Source organism: Cydia amplana, chromosome 8, assembly GCF_948474715.1.
Source record: "Cydia amplana chromosome 8, ilCydAmpl1.1, whole genome shotgun sequence".
Classification (NCBI taxonomy): domain Eukaryota; kingdom Metazoa; phylum Arthropoda; class Insecta; order Lepidoptera; family Tortricidae; genus Cydia; species Cydia amplana.
Window position 1 is genome coordinate 10,203,339 of NC_086076.1, and position 23,581 is coordinate 10,226,919.

Consider the following 23,581-nt stretch of genomic DNA (forward strand, 5'->3'; position numbering starts at 1 on the left):
CCTTAAACAGCCAAACAGATGATTGTCAGGATTTATTATTATAAAGCCTGTAACAGACTATCGCACCGCACCGCGACCTTGGAGCGTCGCACTCATAAGTGAGAGCGAGAAACAGATATCTCTTTCTCGCTCTTACTTATGGGTGCGACGCTCCAAGGTCGCGGTGTGGTGCGATAGTCTGTTATAGGCTTAATGTTGGTACCGCGACTATTTAGGTGTCTCAAATAGGTTGGCGTATTTTCAGCAGAATAATACACTTCTTTTTTTTTAAAGGCGGCAAGCAAATCTTTGTAATGGTACTACTTTTTTATGTGAAAATTAGAACGTTGCTTCCGTAAAATATTTCTATTTCTTGCACCATTTTTGAGAAAAGCACTATATATGACTCGGTTGGAAGGCTACTTGCTGGCTTCGGATTCAATTAAACGGACTCCCAAGGTCGTCCGTTTAAAACGAATCCTCAGCCAGCAAGTAGCTACTTCCGAACCTCGACAATAATGTACTATTAAAGCATCATTAAAACCGTAAACAGGATCATGAGCAAACTGCATACAATTAAAAATGATCATTCGTTCGTTCGTATGTTTATTAACTCTGTCCCCAGCCGCAGCATTTCTTGCTTGCTTATCGTACATTATTACACAAGTCAGGTTACATAAACCCTGGTGATCAGACGGTAGTTTCTTAGCTACTCGTAGTCCAGGGACTTAATAGGCGACACATCCTCGCTGTCGTAAAATGCATCTGCGTGTTGCCTCCGATTATTTAGTATAAGTATTTCCATGAATCATTCAACTACGGCTCTCGTACCTTGAGCCCTGATGACCAGACGGTAGTTCCTCAGCTGCTCATAGTCCAGGGGCTTTACAAGCGACACGTCGCCGCTCAGGCTGTCGATGGAGAACTGCATCTGCGTGTTGCCTCCGATGATGGCGTAGCGAATCGCCGCGTTTGTGCCCGCATCCGCGTCAGTTGCTCTGAAAAATAGGCAAGGTTACGCGAGAATGGGTAAGTAGATAACATATATGGTAGTGCACTGAAAATACTATTTTGGAATATTTTAGGAGTATAGTAATTGAAGTTAAGTACTTCATTGCTCCTTAATTTATATTTATAGGCAAACTAGCCGCAAGTAACCATATGTTTTAACCAAAGTCTCTGGTTTTAACAAAGGTTTTGAGTGAGTATAGGTATTAACTACGCTAGGAATTGCGAACGCGGCTTTACTCGTACATTAAATATTTAATTCTTTCGGATAACTAATAGCTGAATGATTTTGGTTTACGTACGTCGTCCAGTAGGTTATCGGATATTTTTTGCTTTAGCAAAACAAAGTAGGTTTATTTCGAACAAAATCCATTTATTTTTAAAATGAAACTAAATACAAATGATTTAAAAGTTAACATTCAAACATTACCAAAACATAGTAGTGGTTATATGAATATGCGGTATATTTACAACATAAATATACAACAAATGCGGCTCTCATAGATTCTAATCATACTGGGATAATGGGCGCCGCAAATAAAACAAAACCCACGTACGAGTAGGTAAATAACAATTTACAGGCATGAAACTAAATTGCGCGCCGCTCGGCGGGCGGTCTAAACTACGTAGTGAAACAAAAGCGTTATAATAATATATTGTGTGAAATTGTAATCGTTTACTATACACTTACACCAAATAGTTTTGGTATTATTAAATAGTTTTCCATTTACAAGCAGGAAACTCGAAATTGCTCTGCGTGCCACGGGCGGGTAAAACTTTACTCGCTAGGCATCAAAATAAGACTAAACGAAAATTTTAGCTATTTCGTTTCGATTTGTTGTTTTATTCACTGTACGAATCTTTAACTGTAATTAAATTTTAATAACCTCAATAGGGAATAAACGTAATAAGCTTCAGTTCAATTGAGCTCTTTATGAGTACCACATAAACCGGTAATTTTATTACGACTTTATGACGACCACGAGTATGATCATGATTCATGTATTTTAGTATCGTGGCCCGTCAGCCAAATTAAGCTACTTAAAAGCCTAGATTATATTAAATCATTGCCGTGTAGCTTAAATGTGAAACTTTATGGAGCAATAAAATAAAATTAAGCTTATTAATTTTACGTTTATTACAGTTTATTTAATAAGTACCTAGTTTGGAATTATAATGTGTAAAGGGGCCCACTGATTAACAGTCCGCCGGCCGATATCGGCCTGTCAGTTGTTCGGAGCTGTCGACTTTTTGTTCTAACTGACAGGTCAATATCGTCCGGCGGACTGTTAATCAGTGGGCCCCTTAAAGTAAACGAGAGCCATGTGGATACTTTATTGAAATGCGTGGAGTAGCGTGCGCCACAGTGGGAGTGTTTATTATATTTTTATATTATAAGATGCTGAGACCTAACAATGTGTTTATTTTATTTGTTTATTTTCTGTATAATATGTTTATTCGAAGAGTGTAGCCGTCAATTTGCCAAGGCCTCAACCTCTCCCTTCGCCTCTACTCTGTATAGGAAGATGTGGGAACGAGTTACCTCACTGACACATTAACATAATCGAGGACGAAGGGGATTCTAATAAAGTTAATCGCTGTCTCAAGGTACGTGGTAGGTTCGTAGCGTAGCCATCACCCGGAATTAAGGAACGCCACGGCCTCACCGCTGCTCAAAATACGTCGAAGAACTGTTTACACAACAAAATGTTTGACAAAAACACATCACTGGGTCAAGTTACGGTGTGGTCCTTCGCAGGTCGGAATACTATAATCTTTCTTAGGCTTACAAGTACATAAGTGCAATCAAAAACAAAACAATAGTTCTACTACTGAATCCTGTTCGAAACATAGATAATGTATCCTGATCCTGAGCAAGATAAATGAACTTACTTGATTCTCGCGATAACAGGGTTGTCGCTAACATTGATGTCCTCGTCCACGGTGACGGTGTAAGTCTTCTCACTGAACTGTGGATAGTTGTCGTTGTCGTCCAGGATGTTCACGTGCACTGTCGCACTGCAAATAAACACGTAATGTTAGTATATAAGGTTCAATTTTGACTATGTCAACGGAAGCTGAGCGACATGGTTGCACTGAGAAGGAAGGCCCATGAAACCTAAGACACTTAAGAAACGATTTTTTACTAATTGCCATATGGCGTGGATACAGGCTACCGCCTGTTGTCATGGTAAGGTTTCGGATGTGACAAGGCTTTACCTGCTTAGAAGTTTTTCATGATTAGCTTTAAATATTACAATATGAAGGGACTCAAAATAATTGCAATTAGTAACGAGGTTTATCAATATTGCAATAGATAAAACCGCAAAGCGTGGTTTTCATAATGTCATCGGTATGAAAATTTTGTAAATTAAATGAGACAGTATAAAACAAACTCTCGTATTACAATACGAGAGTTTGTTTTAAGTATACTAAACCCTACACCCTCCCTCACCCTAACACACCCTAATATACAAACATACCAAATTCAAACCGTTTCAATAAGTTTGTACGGCAGTTCTTAGCTAAGACAAAAAGCCTTCAATAATAGGTGATGTATACTTACGTGCTAGACAGCCTGTCAGACACAGGACTGGCCTGGTCTGTGGCCCTGACTATAACCGTGTACCGCGCCACTTTCTCTCTATCCAGTGGGGCCCTAGTAAGCAGCGCCCCGCTTCGCCCGTCGACTCTGAACACCTCTTCTGAACGCTCGCTGGCGATGGAATCGTTCGAGTCGTCCAACTGGTCGGCTGTCACGGACTCTATGGAGTATTCCACCTAAAACAGGACATTTTGTGAGATTTTTTAGTAAAAGTTTGTGAAAGATAGAGCAGTTTGTTTTGCTGGTTTTCACTTTCTTTGTAACTCAAAAGTCAAAAAGCTTGTAAGTATTTTCTGGAGCATAAACTTGGGTTGTTATTCAGTTATACGGTAAACTGTTAATAAAAGGTACTTGTGAAGTAAAGTATCTTTTCTAGCATATATTTTCAAAATGCGTTTATATCAGCTAACCTCAGCATTCTTCCCGATGTCCTGGTCGGCCGCCTTGAGCGTGAGCACGGTGGTGCCGGGACTGGCGCCCTCTCTGACTGAAGCCTCGTACTGCTGCATCTCGAACACTGGCTCGTGGTCGTTGCAGTCCAGGACGTTGATCTACCAATCATTAAGTACCTTAGTAGGGTAGGTGCGTTAGTTTTCGTCCAGCTCTAGTTTTCGTCCACTTGACGAAATTTGAATATAAACCTACATTGCTGCACAAATTTGGACTTATTACAATCCTTAATGTCAAAACAATATATCTATCTATACATAAAAATGATATTTCGCCAGTAGCAAATTAAAAATCAAATGTATTATTCGCTAATTTGTCAAGTGGACGAAAACTAGAGCATGGACGGAAACTAGCGCAATGACCCTATATTACTAGTAGGTATAACTACACATAAAATGTTAGAAAAGTATCACATTTTCCTGCGGATCCAATTCAAAGAAAAAAGAATGAGCCATTTTATGAGTAACTTAGGTGTAGGCACCTATAGTATACCTTAGTAGTGGACAAAATAGCCGAGTAAAAATGAAACGAAGTGGAAAGAAGTAACGAAAAAGACGGGGCGAGTAACATTTTAAAATTGCCACCCATTTTACCGTTCTTTGATGGTGAACTTTTTTATTTATTAAAAGTTAAAGCCAAATAGAGAAAAAACTTCGAAAACGGGAAGGGAAATTTATGAAAACTTTTTTATTTCTTAAAACCTGTTTTCCCAGATGTAGTACATATATCCCTAATTTCTATAATATTAAAAATACGAAAGTACTTCTGTCTGTCTGTCTGTTACCTTTTGAATATAGTTTGAGGCCCGGGCCTAGGATAGTTTTTATAAGTCGCGGGCAGAATTTTCTATAAATAATTGTTCGCTAAAAGTGGGTACAGCAGAAAATCTTTACGATGCAAACGAGAATGGTAATATTGGCTATCAAATTTTATACGAGTCATATGTTTTATCAGACTTTATAGAATTTGGAAAGGGTCTCGTAAAGGTTTTATGTATTTACATAAGCGTGAGGATAATTACCTGTCATCAGGAGTGCATGTTTATTACCTATATTTACGGAAGGTATGGACTTCTAGTACCTAGGTATCTTGTATGTAAACTTGAGTATTTGCTTACTCAGTAATGGGCAATGGCGCGTCACCAGTTAATTTTAACGAAACTTAAATACCTGTATTTTGTGAATTATATTAGTTTAGCAACTCTGTGGATATAAAATATAAATGTTGCCGTATTTTATACTAATATAGGTACGGTTCATAAATAAAACTATATTATGATAGCGTGGTGCCTCAGCATTGTTATATACGATGGATATTTAGTAGTAAATACTATCAACGTGTAAAGTATATATAGTTTTAATTTATACGAAAACCACCGACTTAGCTACCTTTAAAATAACACCAAACAGCAAAAAGGTTAAACTTGTTGAATTGTCGTACCTTTACACGTAAATAGGTCTACCTAGCGTGTAAGTAAACTTGACAAAATGCTCTTATTTAGAATGCACTTAACATTTTTTTACGGGTACCACTTAACCACTAATTACAGGACATAACTTATTAACGTAGCTCGTAAGTTTGAGTACCCAGACTTATGGCCCTGGCAGGAAGCCACATTGTAGTTAATTTTTCCAGATAACTTCCTTTTTAGGGTTCTGTAAACGAAGGGTGACAAACGGTAATAGTTTCTGTTCCGCTCCGCTGTCTGTCCCTCATGAAAGTCATGAACCTTAAAAAAGTAATCAGCCGAAAACACAAAATATGTATTTAAATTGACACTAACATCGCAAATAATACAAAAAAGTTAAGGAAGCCCTTACACAACGAAGAGCAACTTTCGGCGATTTCTGTGTACCAGCGGGCTGTATCCATCTCACGAAATTTCACCTGTTCTCCATCTTACCTGCAACGTTGTAGTGCCACTCCTCGGCGGGAAAGTGTCGTCCTGCGCTACCACCCTGAAGTAGTGCACGTCCAGCCGCTCCCTGTCCAACTTTGCCTTGCGTAGTGATGACCACCGAGCGCGCGTCCACGCACATGCCCGTCGAACGCTTATCCAGCAGGCTGGACATAAAGTTACCTGAAGCGTTGTAGTGCCACTCCTCGGCGGGAACGTGTCATCCTGCGCTACCACCCTGAAGTAGTGCACGTCCAGCCGCTCCCTGTCCAACTTTGCCTGCGTAGTGATGACCCCCGAGCGCGCGTCCACCGTGAACATGCCCGCCGACCGCGAGTCCAACAGGCTGGACATGGAGTACGTCACTGGACTGTTTTCTGGGTCCCTGGTGGAATTAAAATAAATAAAAAATTATCTGACAATCCTTAGCAAATGGTAAATATGAAAAGATTGATGCAGTCATGCAATAATACTTATTTATTTTTGTGAGAAGAGAGAGAGTCCACTTATTGAAACGAAATGAGAATTCACTTATTATATTAATAATTCAAAGACTTTTCATGTCTGAAAACGCCAGTTAATAATCTACCACATCAGAAACACCTGAAGTATTAACAATTACCAATATTTAATCGTTAACGTGTTTGCCGTTTTGTATGGGAATATAGATTGGTCGCGCCTAAAGTTTAGTTCTACGTACATATAAAGACTAAAATCATGGGGATATATGTGTAACTTGTAACTAATGCTATAATTAACTTTAACACCAATTCTGTAACAACACCTGGTGACTTAAAGTGTGAGCGTTCATTCGACATGGCGATGTAATATTTCTCGTTTACTTTAAGTATTCGAAGTGGAAGACTGGAACTTAAAACACTGTGTTCTTTCTATTTGAACACCTTGTTTAAATAATCCCCGACGAATGTAAAACACGCAGTTAAAGAACCGGAACTAATATTTAACGAAGGCCAGGTAAAACAAAATGTTAGGTACCTGCCTACACTGTTACATTAGGTACTACTAAGTTAAAACATAAGTGCTAATATACATGGACATTGTACTTACACTTAGTGTAAGTTATTTTAACTACTAGTCTAGTAGTTAAAATAAATTTCAGGTGACGAAAAAACTTTACTCGTAAAATGTAATGTGGTATAATGTATAATAAAGGTAGAAATTCTGCCCAGATGTGTTATTTATTACTGAGTTCTACGAAGACGAATTTACGGACAAATACAAGTCGTTAAACAGAATAATTTAAGCCCAAATAAATACTTGTAAACGATACGTTCCCGATTTTCACACACTCTATTTCTTTTCATGTTTGAATTACAATTACCATGTTAAATTAAACTTGTTCGAACAGAATTCGATAATCCACATTATCAATAATACCAATGTCCACGTAGAAAGATTAATGATGCTATAATATTTAATATCATGAAATTTAATGCGACCAAGCAAGGATCTGTAGTTCTATACAGAAGCCTTTATAATAATGTTATTAAATAAAATAAATGTGTTTTACGAGTTATCCCGAGACAAATCGTCGAAATAAAGTATTCATGACGGCTCATTTGTTGCGGCGTCCGTAGTTATGAGATATCACGAGTAGGTATAAGATTAGCCATGGCTATTTATTTTGATGACAAATAATATATCCACATATTGTATAAATGCTCTTATCTATCAGAATAAAGGAAGGAGCGCTAAATCATTTTATGCAAATAAGGAATTTTTTCATTGTCATTTTCATTTCAATATTTTTGATGGATTTTAGATATATGTATCTAGATTTTACCAACAGGTAATAATATTTAAGCCACTGACAATTAAAATCTTTGAGCTTGCTCTGAGCGTATAACCGATTTATACAGTCGGTTTATTAAATTTTTTTTTAAATAATGTTCATGAAAATTAGAGTTTCAGGAATTTATAAAAAACAGGCATAGCTTAGTGTCACAACGCGGTAATCTTATAAAACATGCAGAAATATAGCTAATTGAAAATATTAATTAGTAATATCCCTCAACGTGATATAATAGAGACTTAAACGCATTTTGAGTTACAAATTACACGCCAGATAATAAAAAAAGAGTTTCATCTCTATCACAATACAACGATTTTGTTTTCTTCTGTACCCCAAGAAATGCAGCCCCATTTAAATGACTAAACTATTAGATAACAATGACACGTACATAAAACTGTAATACGTCTTCATTGCCGCCCCGCCTCCCATAATAGTTCGCAACCTCCTCCAACTCACTCCAGAGCAATAACGTCACTTATAAAGATTATGGCGCGGGAATAATTTATGTGATTGTAGTGTATTTCCGCGCATGGGGAGTGAAGGAATCTGGGTTGTCATTCCAAAAGTTTGCTGATCACAGGCGAACCAGTATAACGGTCGCATATAAGCTCTAATTTGTCTTATCTCACTTGAATGGATCTTTGGTGAAACCAATGAGCAGCCCAAAACTTTGTAGGGGACGGCATTGACCGATAAACTTAGGTATATTTTCATACTGCATTTTTGAGTATACCCCGGTTTTACGGGTGCAATTTGGTTTGATGTTTAAAAAATGCGAAGACAAGGAAGTTTACTATAAGTCGATGTCGATAAAATTATGACGTAAGATAGTATGTCTAGCACTGGTACGTTTTTGCCCCCGAAAAAACGGGCTATGTTTATGAGTGTACAAAATACAGGACCAGTCAAACTTTATTTGTCTTTGTAATCCTTATCGTAAGTGGAATCTCGGTGTCTCCATATTAAATAAATAAATAAATATTGGGGGACATCTTACACAGATCAACCTAGCCCCAAACTAAGCAAAGCTTGTACTATGGGTGCTAGGCGACGATATACATACGTATATAGACAAATACATACTTATATACATAGAAAACATCCATGACTCCGGAACAAATATTAGTGTTCATCACACAAATAAATGCCCTTACCGGGATTCGAACCCAGGACCATCGGCTTAGCAGGCAGGGTCACTACCCACTAGGCCAGACCGGTCGTCAAATTATCTCCATGTCATCTCCATATTACCTAACTGTGATTAGTTTAGCAAATACATTTCGCAAATCTCAAACTTCGAGCCAATGAATCGTAATTATCACGATTGCGCAGTTATCACGGATCTCGGGGGTCACCTCTTGGTGGTTATTCTGAGACGAACGCGCACTGCGTAAGATAGGAGATGGAAATAGCATCCCCAGATCTGATGCGAAGGGACCCATGTGACAGTGACGGAGTCAATTGACGTGAAAGGCATCTATCTCGTAGGGCTGCGTTACAAATCGAGGATCAGTAACTTATATGTGACTAGTACGTATAGTTCGAAATGTTGGTGTTGTGATCCAATTTAAACTAATGCAGTTTGGAGATAAATCGAGGAGATTTACAATGGGGAAGGGAGTAGCGAAACTTATGTTTCTTGTGTATTGTGTAAGCAATAAAGACAATTGTTTTATTTCGTATCGGAAACGAAAGCAATTTCCACTACTACACTACACTACACACTACATCTTACAAGTTTCCCAAAGTCATATTTTAGGGTTATATCACCACAACACGAAAGTGCATATTAACATTGCTTAATTTCTTTATTTTCTGTAAAACCCAAAAGCTTTAGTTTGTGTTTCTTTGCAGTGTGCCTGCCGCATGTTATCATATTTGCCTGCAACATTCTTCAATGCTTCCGGTTATCTTTAATTTTATCCGGTTATCTATCTACATATTATTTTCACACGCAACAATACATTTGATATGATAATGTTCACATTATATCTCCGCACAATATCAGAAAGTTGTTAACGCGCAAAGAATGCGTCCCACAGGCTAACAGTATCATTATACGGCGTAACCCGGACAAAAACCACGTAGTCATCTGTATAAATTGCTTTACCGTAGTCGCTGAAGGCACAGACATATAATATTGCTAAGTAGATCATGCACCCAATAACATGTCAAAGATCAAACTCTGTGAGTCTGTCGATATTCCCTTCATATCTTGTCTAAGAACCGACTTTCCTTGTATCAACGTTAGGATTAGTCGTAATCGTAAAGTAGGTAGAGTACCACTTTTGGCTACATCATTCAGATAACACCGCATCCGCGATAATCGATGTACAAATATTGTAAATGAACAGCTTCCTAGCTTAGTCGATTAGTGACCGTGTCTAAAAGGGCCCTGGGTTCGAATCTGAGTTATGGTTGTTGTCTATTCACATAGTTTTACCACATTACCCACAACAGTTTTATTGGGATTAGGTCAAGTTGTGCATGATTGTCCCATTTATCTAATAATCGAACGAGCGAGCGAAGCGAAGCGAAGCGAAGCGAAGTTCTTACATTCGACTTTGAACACGCGGCTGGCTAGCGGCACGTCTCGGCATTTCGATGTTTTTAAGCTGAACTGTCAGAAGATAGTTTGATACTCAATAACTTAAGTAAATTTGGTCTAATTTAAATGAAATTGGGTAAACGTGTAGTCGAGGGCATTATATTTTAGTCATTAAATTATGAGCAGGCCCGATCAAGAGGTTATTGAGCTAGAAGAGCTTAGAAGGCCAAAAAGCTGTTTGTGAGGGGTCTTGCTATTCTGGTCAATTTTTTGCAAGAAACATGGTCGAGTTTAGTATCAAATGAAAGTGCTCGACTTACACTTTTATAATATCGTTTTTAAATTTACCATTTTGAAATAATTAGCAAGATAAAAATAAAATAGAATAAACATAATATATATGTATGTGACATTTGACAAGAAATATTTCGGCTTAGCACAGATACAGTTTATTTTAATCTCTATGGTGGTGACTTAAATCCAGGGGAGGGACAGCCGTATACGAAGCCCTTTATTCGAAAAAATAGCGCCATCTAAATTACTTAACGCTAAACTTGTAAATGGCGCTTCAAAATTGATGCAAAAAAGCAAATCTTGTCAATAGAAAAAGGCGCGAAACTCAAATTTTCTATGAGACCATATCCCTTCGCGCCTACATTTTTTCTACTGACAAGATCTGCTTGGCCAACTATATATACATATTAATCTTTGCTTAAATCAATCAGTTAAAGGCTCCACAGACCTTGCAATAAATCCACGCGATCTTTGATCCATTGCCGCCTATAGAGCGACATAAAATAGTAGAAATTAAATAAAATGGAACTCAAAAATGTCCATACTAAATTGTTGTCATGTGTAAGCATTTTACGTCAAAAATGTGACAGGTACGTAGAAAGTGGCGCCCTCATTTATTTTCTATTATTTTATGTCGCACTATACGAGTACCTAAGTAGGTGCAACAAAGTCAATCGCTATATAATTTTTGGTTAACCGCGAGTTCTTAGTTCGGGGCGAACTACTAGTGTATTCTTTATTTATACATTTGCAGTGATGACATTATTATGTCGTTGAGATATATGTCTGTGAATGAGGCATTGTCTGCGGCCCCCGGCTGGCTAGGACGTAAAACAGACGAGTTCATAAAAGCTCAATGAACCCACCCCCGCACAATTAAGACAAATGGTTTATTACGGGTCCTTTTATTTAGTAGACCTTTGGTTGATTAACAGGTTACATAAATAATCTCAAGGTATATTTACTTATTATCATGTTGACTTCTTTAATAGTATTTTATGCAACCGTTGTCAAATACGAACAAATACAAACAAAATACAAATAGAAAATATTTATTCTCATCTTCTTCGAAAAAATGACGATAACGACCCTTGCAACTCACGAGACATCCGAAACGTTGAATTACATAAAAATATGTTAATTGGAATCGGATCCTAACGATTTTACTTACCTACTGACAAACGAAAATTTACGACGAACAGACGTTATATATATGCGATTTGCTGGCATCTGATTTATGGTTGTCGTCTTGTTAATACCCTATTCTTTATGAAAAATTATTTTGGTTTAGATTGCAAACTTTGGGACTTCAGAGTTGCCACCGTTGGTGTTTTGTTCTGTCTTAATTGGGGTCTTCATTCACGGGCTAACGCTATCTCAGATGTGGTTACTAAGAAACCACACCTTACGACCTGCGTATACCTGCACACGTTAAATAGGTACAAGTTCCTTTAATTTTGTTAAATGAAAGTTGTCGAAACGGTAAGCCACAGAAACCGTTACTAGGGGAGCAATTCCGGCTTACAAAATTGTTCTTCTGGGATACATTTTTAGTTGAAATTTCGTGAATGGCTTTCAGTACTCTTGGCTTCGTTAGACTCGAATATGCCCCGTGAATTTTGTAACGATAGTCACAACGGAGCCACTTACCGCTAGTATGTGGGTCGCTATAAGAGTGACTCACTTGGCGTGATTATAAAACTAGAGTGAAATATCGTGTTAAAAAATGTTCTGTTGTAAAACATGGAACTTTACTGAGTTCCGAGCGTTGACATGGTTTTATTTATCGTCATTATTTTCAGTTGTAATTTTAATATGACGCATCTTAGATCACACTTAATTTGATGTCAGACCTTGGATAGATGCTATTTATGTACTTGCAAAAATAGTAGGAATAACTACAAAGAGTTCAGCAGGATTATAACCTACTTTAGTTGCCATACTGTACAATATTATTTTTATAAAACACTACAAATTATTTGAAATTGAGAATGGAATGGAGATAAAAGCGATGGAATGATGGACTCACCTTGCTCTCACAGTGGTGACAACGACGCCAGTCGGCTGCTCCTCGGCCACCGATGCCACATACAGAGCCTGCTCGAAATATGGTGACTGGTTCCTCAGCTCTCTCTTCACTCTCCTCGCGATATCAGTATCATTCAACTCCTGGTGGTGGTACACTATCTTCAACCTATGATCCGAATCCACAATGTTTGTCCTGTCACAGTTAAACGTAAACAGCACAGACACTTTCCACATAGGCTCCATTATACACTCGTCGTTACGCGCCACCAAATCCCCCTGGCTATTCTCGATCACAAACCGGGGATCACTCACGTCCAAGAACTGAACTTTGCACATTTTCTGCACCGTCCGCGGCAAGAACGCCGTGAGCGAATTCACGAATTGAGACTTCTTGAGGCATATACCTTGCCATCGGTCCGTAGTCGGTATAGCGAAGCTGGCGTACGTTTCCGATATCCACTGTTTGGCTTCAGCTATTTTTACATCTATGGCCATGTCGAATGGTACTATGGACTGAGATCTCTTTTTTCTACTTTTATTTCTACTAGCAAAGTCCTCGAACATCACGTTCGACCACGGATAGGCAGTCGATAAAACATTGTATTGACTAGATATCAACTCCTCGCCTTCTAGTAACCTCCAATCTATATTGTCTGGATAAGGCGCTGCCCTTTTATCTCTCGTAACGGTCTCATCATCGTACTGCAAAGCGGAGTCACTCTGATCGTAGACACGGTCAAAATCGATGTCGTACAATTCTGCATGCCGTCGACTACAGTCCTCGCCTGTGACAAGGATTCTGACAGGCAAACTGTAGTAGTCGATGTCGCGGATTCTTTCCGAAGTGGAGTCGACGTAGAAAGTGAAGAGATTAGGGTAGAGGACGCCATCGCACCGCAGCCTCTTGCGGAGCGTGACGAGGCCGGTAGTGCGGTTGACGCGGAGCACGTGGTGAACGAAGTTGGCGGTGCGGTGGACGTCGATGGTGTAGACGCGCTCAGAGCCGAGCTTGTAGACGGCGGCGTCGAGGACCGCGTGTCCGGCGGGCGCGGTGTCGGGCACGAGCACGAGGTAGGCACGCGCGGCGGCCAGCAGCGCGGCCAGCGCGACCAGCGTCCGCCAGTTTGCCATCGTAGCTCCGCTCACCTACAGCCCCGCCGCCTCACCCAGCTAACGGTCTCGCTCCCCATCCTAAAACAATAGAACATTTGTATTTAACTAGAAAATAATAGATAACAGCTTCGGTTTCTATCAGAGGAAAGTTTATGTATACGACACGAGTAGTAAAACTAAGAAATTAGTAGTTATGAGTAAGGAAACTATTGTCGCGCAATATGAGATTATTTTATTTTATCTTGTCCAAGATCTTTCTCAAAGATACCAAATAAGTCCATTAAAATGTAAGAAAATTAAGGAAATGACAACAAATCACAGTAATTAATCGAATTGTGTAGTACCTACAAAGCAGATTCAGTACGAGCTGCGCATATATTCAAGGCACTTCTAAATTCATGACAATTGCGGACGCTGACGTTATTACTGTTTCATGGAGCAGTAAAACAGTTCCACTTCATATTCAACATGATAGTCGACAGTTATAACGTTAATTTACTACATTCCATATCGCTGGAGGAGCAAAAACATTAATGCCATATCTTGTCATGTAATGGAGTCCATAAAGAGCGTTTTGTGCCCAGGACATACCAAGCGCATCTTCTTATAGTTTTCCAACCAACCAGTATTTTTACCGACAGTGTCAATGTCAATAATCGTGGGTTCAAGTTCAAACCTCAGTGCTGTATAGAGCATAAAAACATCGATTCTAGAAAAAAATGCAAAAAGCTGACTGAAACTTGGGTCAGGATACTTATCATACATAGAAAAGACAACATAGGTAGGTAAATTAAGTGCAGCTCAACATTCTCGAGCAAAATTCAATTTAATAAGTTTTATTTGTCTGTCGTCTAGAAGCATTTTCTAACAAAAATTATACACTAGAATCCGTCTACAAATGGTCGGTAAATAGGCAAACAATGTAATAGCATAGTATTCGAAACAACGCCGGAGGGCGCGAGTTATGGTGCATAATAAGCAGGGTTGTTGCGAGTTGGTGCCGATCAAAGGCGAGCGGTCGACTACGGCGTACTACTAAGCATGATCTCCCTTTACTGATGGTTATTACAAACGTCGAGGTCATAGCTATACTGGCGTTCCTCGGTCAAGATTCGACTGCTCGGAGCGATGCTAATACAGAGTGCCGTTCTTACCGATTGCCGAAAAGAGGAGAGTTGATCTCTCGATGTAACCAGTGTAAGAGCGCTCGCCGCATGATGCAGATCTTGGTTCGTTATACTGGTTCCTGTGTGTGGACTTAGCTTACAAGTACTCGTACATGCAACCAGAACCCTCGGCCAGAAGCAGACGTCGAAGGCGTCAGCTAAATCGCTTAGAAATATCGTAACGGCTGTGTCTGAGTTGGCTGAAACACTTTTGTTTTTGTTTCAGACGGCCGTTGAGATCAGGTGGCGCACTTCGGTGCGGGTAATTATTTCGTCCATGCAGTCCCCGGTAAATATTTACGATGTAGACTTAAGAGTTGGAGCCATCGGTTCAGTATCGATTTTAGCCCATTTTGACAACAAAATACGCTGACTTGATACAATTTCAAAGTAAATTTTGTCATAACAGCTTTCCAAATAACTACATACATGCAGGGAAGCTTTACAAGTAAAAACAACAAGCAGTACAAGTAAAAACTAAAAACCAACTTGAACTTTTGAGAAACATTCTAGTTCGTTATAAAACGCAAAATCCGCTTGGATCTTGGAAGCAGTTATAGAAAAAATGTAAAATGATTAAATATATGATTCTCATAATTGCCAAGACAAGTGTGCAAAGTAACACACTATTGGAACAAATCGGATTAGGATAAGGAGATAATATTGATGTTATCAAACAAACGTAAACTTTTACGGCCATTTGGCTATACGAAATTGTTCCATAAACGTATAATAGTAAACACAACACCGAAACATAAGAGATCCTTCTAATATCCGACGATCCTAAACAAGCAAATTATGTAAAGCTGGATTTAACGTTTGAACCCAATTTTAACGCCGCCAGTACGTAGCAAAATGATCAAATACTGTTCGTTTATAATTCTGTAAACATAATAAATCAGGATTTAATCAATTTAGAAATTAGACAGCCGCTTTTTGTCGCGTAAAACGAATTGAAAAGTCAGTTACACTACAAGAGCTATAATAGCTAAATTAACTACCAGACTATTTAAATAGTAGAACCCCGCCTTTGCCTATCTATTATAATATCAAACTGCAAGAGTATTTAGGTAGAATGCAAGAACACTTAGAAAACAGTAAATAATAATCTCAGCTAAATTCCAGTAAGGTTCACTTCATATAAATGTTACCTATTGAATTTTCCAGTGACAATGACAGTACGAATTCAATCACTAAAACTCGCACCCAAACAGGTACCTCATTAAATAAATAGGTACCTACTGTACTTCAAACAGTTACCGAATTCCGGGCTATTACAACATTTGGTAAAACCAAGTAATATCACGAGTGATCTCGGTCGGGAAATTTATAGCTGGTGTTATGGCATGCTCGAATTTACCGGTTTTAACAATTTAACGGTTTTCCAATTCACCTTTTCCCTCACTTTTCCGGTTTTCAGGTGTCCCGGAGCGAGCACCGTTTCACACCTCCCGATTTAAACAATGTTGACATTGCAAAATTAATTACCAATCTGATTAAATGCTGCAGGATTATGGTAAAATTTAATGGGGTTTGTAAATTATATTGATTAAGCTTTTGCGCTAGTTTACTTTGACTAAAATATTGTAATTATTTTATCACGCGCAAACATAAAAAAATACTCACAGCATTTATAGGAATTTTTGAATTGAGTTTGGACTTGAGGTACGTAAACGAACGAGGCAAACACTAAACATCGTTGAATAAATTTAACAGTCAAATTCAGAATTATACGGTTATAAATATACCTACCTACCTAGATTATATAAAATCCTTATTTTGTCAGTAAGTCCTATCTTTATTTATGATTAAAATAGCCGTTGTTCCTTGAAGACATAAATAACTTATAATGCTTAATAAGGGCTTTTCCTTGAGGGGCTCACCTTTATAACGGAGAATTAGACGGTCCGCAATATTGTACAGTCACCTCATTTTACTGTTGACTAAGATTTATAACTCCCGCGTCACATTTTCCTTTGTATTCAAATATTTAGGTGTTATTGTATAAAAGCTGTCGCTGGAAAAAATAATAAAAAGCATATTAACAGAATATGGAGGATAAAATAGAGCGTTGTTTTGCGGTCACAGACATTAACCCGGCCCTGCATAAATCCGTTAACGAAAATCTATTTTGATTTTACACAAAATAAGAGACATCGATATCCTATGTGCGATGTATGATGTCATATAAGTAGGTATGTATTCATTTTTTTTTTTTTACCTTAAATATAAAAATAATATTTACAATATAAAAATATTACACTTTCATAACACATAACTAATAATGTTGTACAAATTTAAATATTATTAATAATTATGACAATTTATCATATACTTTTAATACGACACTTTAATTAATATAAATAAAATAATATTTATTATCGACATTATGCAGAAACTAAATAATTCATTTTATGAATGAAATTAAAATGTGTTAGAACATATCACGTAGGTATACATATTTAACAATAGAAACGCTTCAGAGTCATCGTCGCATGCTATTGATATCCAAATAAATGTAATGGATGATAATAAGTAAATAGATATTCATTCACTTATACAGCTTATACGATTGAGCCCGATAACATTAAGACCTAATCGTAAATAGCAACAAGTAAAATTGATTTAAGTCTAAGTTCCAGATTTAAAATTATGAAATTATATATAGAGCCTGTGGAGGATATTATTATTCTCTCTTAAGAAAAAAATCTAATGCATGTTTAGTATGTTCAAATTTTCTCTTATCTGTAATTAAATATCTAGGAGACCGAGCTTTGCTCGGAAAATATATAAAAACTCAAAAATGCGCGTTTTCCCAGAGATAAGACCTAGCTAGATCGACTTTTCGCCTCCGAAAACCCTCCTATAACAAATTTCATCGAAATTGTTAGAGCCGTTTCCGAGATCCCCGCAATATATATACCTATAAATAAATAAATAAACAAGAATTGCTTGTTTAAATTAAGGTACTTATAAGATTACCTGTACGGATATGATGGTCGTTCTTGTCTACGTGACAGCGTGATAAAACGGTGTCCGTCACTTTCTTTCCCACGGTGTTAAACAGTGACAGTTATTTTATCACGTGGATAAAGATGGATAAAGCTATCCATAATAGGCTGGCTGGGCTATCCAAAACTGAATATTTATCGTCGTGCATACTAACTTACCTTAACCTTAGCGATATGAGACGGGCAAAAACAATAAAATCAAAGATCCACCCAAGATTAACTGGTCAAAGCAACTGGTCCCCCATCTGAGGGAGGAAAACTTTGGCATAGGGTGACCAAGTTTCTAGCTTCTTAGTGGTACTCGAATTTGCGAAACAAATAATGATAAGAAAAATGTTCTACTTTTACAACACTTCAAAACTTCGTACTTTTGCATACGGATGCGGAAGTATAAGACTTTCCCTTCTTACTGAAACCAATGGTAAAGCGATCCTTTTCGTTTTCGACATCAGTTTGTTGTGCCAGGAAGATAGTCTTACCCAATCCAACAATCCTCCTCTTGAGCCGAATCAAGCGGCGAGATTAACGTTGATGAAGAAGAAGAAGAAGAAGAAGAAATACATTTATTTTAACGCCACAACATAGTACATGAAAACAAAGAAAAAAGAATAGCATGCAGACATAAAAGACATTTGGACACTAAAATAGGATCCCCACTCAGCATAATGCCGCGGCAAACCGTGGCGCTGGTTTTCTAAAAGAACAATTCGGCCACAAGTATTTCGACCCAGCGAACATTCGATCCAGCGACAGTCGAATCAACGAACATTCGACAGCAGGATACTCCGAGAGTACGTGTCCGAAACTATGATATACACTCATCTAAAAGATATATCGTTGGATAGAGATCAATAGCGACAAACATGTCAGGTCACAAAGCACAACGGGTGTGTAAATTCTTGCTACAACGCTCCAAATATCAAAGCCAACGTGTCTGCTATCGTTGTGGTGATGACCACCTCCGGGACAAAGGGCACCGTGAAACAGCAATAAAACAGGCCTCAAAGCAATGTTATGTCAACTTTTGCTTCAACGACTCCTAATAATATACCGGAGCCAACAGTGACTGTTATCGTTCCTGTGATAACTGTTCGCCACGGGTACATTACACCTGCCAGGCCTGTGGTCGTGTTTGCCGCTCCCGTATTGGCTCACATAGCCACGAAAAACGTTGTCGCCCTACCTGACACTGTTTCAAAAGTCTGTAATAGACTTTAAGGCCAATGATGATGATAACTGATAACTACATCTGGCACAAAACCGGTAATAAAATAACTAGGTCTCAAAGCACAAAGGGTTATTGACAATATTGACAACTCTTGCTTTAATGACCCTTAATAAATCGTCATTGTTACCGTTGCGGTGATAACCTCCGGTACAAAGGGCACCGTCAAACAGCAATAAAACAGGTCTCAAAGCACAGACACCGCGTTAATAGCGCTATCAATTAAATCCAGGAATCGGTCCGATCCCTCCCGGTCATTACATTCCGTCTACTATTCGCCATTTATACCGGCCATAAATTTACGACCCGTTTTCAATTTATTTGTTTTCGAATCTTGCTTCTATTGGAGGTGTGCATGTTGTTCTCTAAAAAATATTGAGGTAACTAACAATAACGTAACAACAGTTACTACTCGCATGTATATACAGGTAGTTATGTGATAGTTAATTACGAGTAACAAGCAGCGTGCCATGCTATTTAATAAGCAATAGTCGATTCTTCAACACATGCGGCAGTAAAGAGGAGCTAATTTTAATTCAACTTAACCAAGATTTAGGTATGTTTACTTCACTAGTCATTAAGAAGCTAATTTAATTAAAAGTGAATAGCAACAGATTTTAGACATATTATTGCATTTCATCACTTCAAAATATACCTAATCGAATCTAACGCCTTAACACCAGGTAAGCCTTTTGGGCTGCATGAAGTGCTAAAGGAGACGTCAAAAGGTAAGACCTATGCAATAAGCTCTAAATATAATAATAATCATCGATGTCCCACAACTGATAGATACAGAATTATCAATTGATCAGTTAACTAAGCATAATTATGTTCAAAATGTTTGTGAAGCCCGTCGTTCGTGGTTGGTATTCTCGTTGCAGTTCTGGATTTTAAGCCTATTAGGCTAGTTAGCCTTTCAAGTGGCATATGTCATATTTGAGTTGCTGGAATTTCGATTTTATTTCAGAAGTAATCGAATTTCAGATTTAAATGACTTAAATTGTCCGGAAGTCGGTTCCTGCCACTTGAAGAGTTAGGAGAGCAGTGCAGCTTGTTTTCAATACTGCGTTTGTATTTCAATTCTTCCTAAGAAAAATTTAATACTTCCAGACAAGTATAGGTACATTACCTGTTACTAGCGCTCATACTGCCAATCGGAGATAGGGTGAGAATAGTATTATAACCCAGTATGATTCACTTTCATTAAATTTAATATGGACGAGCTTGCAACAATCTTCTCCTCAAGCAATAAGTAGTAAATAAAGTGGTTAAGAGAGATGTATTATGAAGCCTCGTGTGCCGCTATGTTAGTAGAATGACAAACGGTAGTTGCCCAAACACTACTAAATTTACCATCACCCATTTGGTGGTCAGGTCAAGAGTTTATATTTATTTTCTACAGTTCTACCTAGTTCCTTTCTGTTCAGAAAAAGTAACAAGTTAGAATATTTTTAATTTAAGTAAGTAATCCTGTTGTTTTATTTGTTGACAATATAAATAAGATTCTTTGAAAATGTTAATTGCATTTCTACAGCTCATGAAGCCGCTGACATATACTTACGAGTAGACATGCAAACGATGGCTTAGGAAATAGGATTGTGGTTATAGCACCCTTTAGGTGTGAAATCTTAAAAGGGTGTAAAAAGTCATACACCTCTGATCTGACCACTTAGTCTTATCTTTTAAAAGCTTAACGCATTCACTGCCAGGGGGCGTGGCCTAAGAACAAACTCGTATGACGGTGGACGCACATGTGCGTCGGGGGCAGTGAATGTGTTAAGCGAAGCATTAAGGATAACAGATTAGTAGACGTAGGTTAGGTAGACGAGGGATCATGGAAATATACGGGTAAAACTTTACGGCTAGATAAATCGATATTCCGTTGCTCACAGATATGTTTTACGGTGTTAGGCGTAAGCTTATGAAATAACATTAATTAACATGATAAAACATAAATAAAATGTGACATTAGATGTATCTAATCTTGACTATAATTTACGCGTTCATTAAAGTCACGGGCTGAAGCAAGGTATTGAGCAATTTGTTAATATGTATGAAATAATGCAGAAAAAAATTAAAGATGTACCTATGATCTCATCTAATTGATATCATTATATGTATACACACAGCAAACAATTAAATTACAATTACTTCGGTTTGTTGAGAACCTTGGAGAAAAGTTATTGAACATTAATTAATTATTACGGGTTTACATAACATTCTCGTAAGTGTTAAATTTTGTCGTGCTTTGTATACATATGTGTAGCATATTCCACGTGTATGCTCATCTCATTGTGGTAAAATCGTGTTAAAGGGAAAATATAGATCAAGACAACAATTAAACTTGAATTAAAGAGTTTCATAATAATACGAGTACGGTATATACACAGGTAAGTGTGTAGTAACTTCGTACATGTATTACACAAAGTTCAATAATTACAATCCTTTAATTGCCTGGAACGAGCCTGGAACAGTGCAGTTTGCATTCGTTGCTTGATAGCTGGTTGAGTTTTATTGTCACGACCAGCGTATCCTTATATTAAAACTAGCCGCGGTTCATATTGTTTGACTTAAAATGCATAGTCATTTAATCCAAAACATTACCTACTCCAAGCAATTGTGATCAAAGTTAAGAGGTAACTAATGTTATTTTTTAATTGAATAATATCATTAATTCAAATACGTTTTAACTGACATCGAGACCGCGCAATAAAACGGGAATTATGTCACGTTATCACCAATAACTTTCCAGTTTACGATCCCCGATTAACATAAAACGATACCAAGTCAGTTATTCAATCTCCATCCATACTGTAATATTTAGTAATAAGCTACTGGTTTCTAAAATTTGGTAACGTATATTTTTCTTCTCAAACTGATTTCGACGTAAAATATATTTTTAGATGCGCGTAGCAACGACAGTTTGATACCTCTTTGTTTTATCACCTTACCTTTTACGATATTGACGTGGGAAGACTTCACTTCATTTTATCGTCATCTGTAACAAAGCATAAATATTTTACTGACAGATTCATAGGTTCTGTAGTTAACTGTTTCATTTTAAGAGTTAATGAGGTGGAAAATGAGCGCGAAACGGACAAAAAGCCAGTGATTTTGACAAATGAGCCTGTCCCGGCGGCGGAGCGTGCTGGCACATACGAGTATGAACTATGAATGTAGATTAATGGTTGCTTTGTCTCTACACAATATTCACTGAATGTTTAAAATACTTTTTATTTAATTAGGCAAAACCGTTTTGAAGAACCGTACTCCTTCAAAATTCGTGGTTGAATGAAACAATAACGAATTTGCATGCGAGGTACTAGGATACAAGTAGGAACACAGATACCGGTCTATCGCCAAGGCTTTAGAGGGAGGGCGTGACCGGTTAGGAGCCCGGGGTGTCCGTGTCCGCGATACGAGTGCCACTCGCTTTGAGAGCGCCTCGAGGGCTGTTCTACACCGCTAGGAAATGATACCAGACTTCTTATACTTGTTATGCAAGCCTGGTGCACCCAGTTATTTTTGCTTGTAAGTGGACTAAAATTATTTTATGTCTTCACAAGTTTTATAGGCACGGAGAACTTGTGAATAGCTTTAACTTTTGTGAATTTGCGATCAATTCTGCACTTTATTCTGTATATCAAAACCTGTTTTATGTTGAGGAGCTCTGTAAAACTTTAGGATGTTGAAGAAAATAAGGACATTGGCGATACTCGCTTACCTATAAATTTTTTGCTCCATCTATAATTAGATAATAACTACCTTGAACTAACTATACGGTGCTTTAGGATACCAATACCATCAGCTACCTTTTTTAACATTTACACATGAAGAGATCAAAGCCTTAATTTGATCTTACAGGTTAATCGCATATCCAGCTCTTAATCGGAAACTATAAATCAATATGATAACGTCGGCGTCTCTACCTACCACTGATATGTCTCCATTTACCCACAAAGGAGATAAATTCGCCGAAAAAGACTAATCTGCATGCCGAATGGCAGGCATCATGCGTTATTCCGTTTGAAGATAAACGATTTCATTTGGCAGTGAATTTCTTTCACGGGGCTCAGTTTCCTGGCCGATTTGGGATCAGGTTCTGTACAACACTACTTATGAATGTAGTCAAAATTATATTGAAAAAAAAAAAAACAGCTTTTTCTAATGGTGGTATTACGTTAAAACGGTGACTGAGTAACAATCACGCAAACAAGATGTTTGAATTGGCAAATATGAGAGAGGACCTGAATTCAAGCATAGAGTTTACGCACTTTTCATCTCTAAAATCGTCTACTAAAGATTTACTAACGTTTGTATGAGAGTGCATAATGTGCATAAATGGCCAAACTATCGAAAACCTATAAACTATCAATCAAAAAACTTACTTCAGAATTCAGCTCAGACTTACCTATTTTTTTCGTCATTTTAAGAGGTCCTAAAA

The 23,581-nt window shown here is 37.8% G+C and overlaps 1 protein-coding gene across 1 annotated transcript in view; it reads right to left on the bottom strand.

The window, feature by feature from the left end:
* LOC134650317 (protocadherin-like wing polarity protein stan) overlaps positions 1-22,362 on the bottom strand; it is a 73,303-nt gene extending 50,941 nt beyond the window's left edge. Inside the window, exons 1-7 of the mRNA XM_063505278.1 lie at positions 22,089-22,362; positions 12,624-13,813; positions 6,123-6,324; positions 4,003-4,143; positions 3,554-3,768; positions 2,881-3,006; positions 811-977 (exon numbers count right to left, since the gene is read on the bottom strand). Coding sequence (XP_063361348.1) covers positions 811-977; positions 2,881-3,006; positions 3,554-3,768; positions 4,003-4,143; positions 6,123-6,324; positions 12,624-13,753 — 1,981 coding nt within the window. The 5' untranslated portion in view covers positions 13,754-13,813; positions 22,089-22,362. The remainder of the gene's footprint in view (positions 1-810; positions 978-2,880; positions 3,007-3,553; positions 3,769-4,002; positions 4,144-6,122; positions 6,325-12,623; positions 13,814-22,088) is intronic.
* Between the last annotated feature and the right edge of the window lie 1,219 nt (positions 22,363-23,581).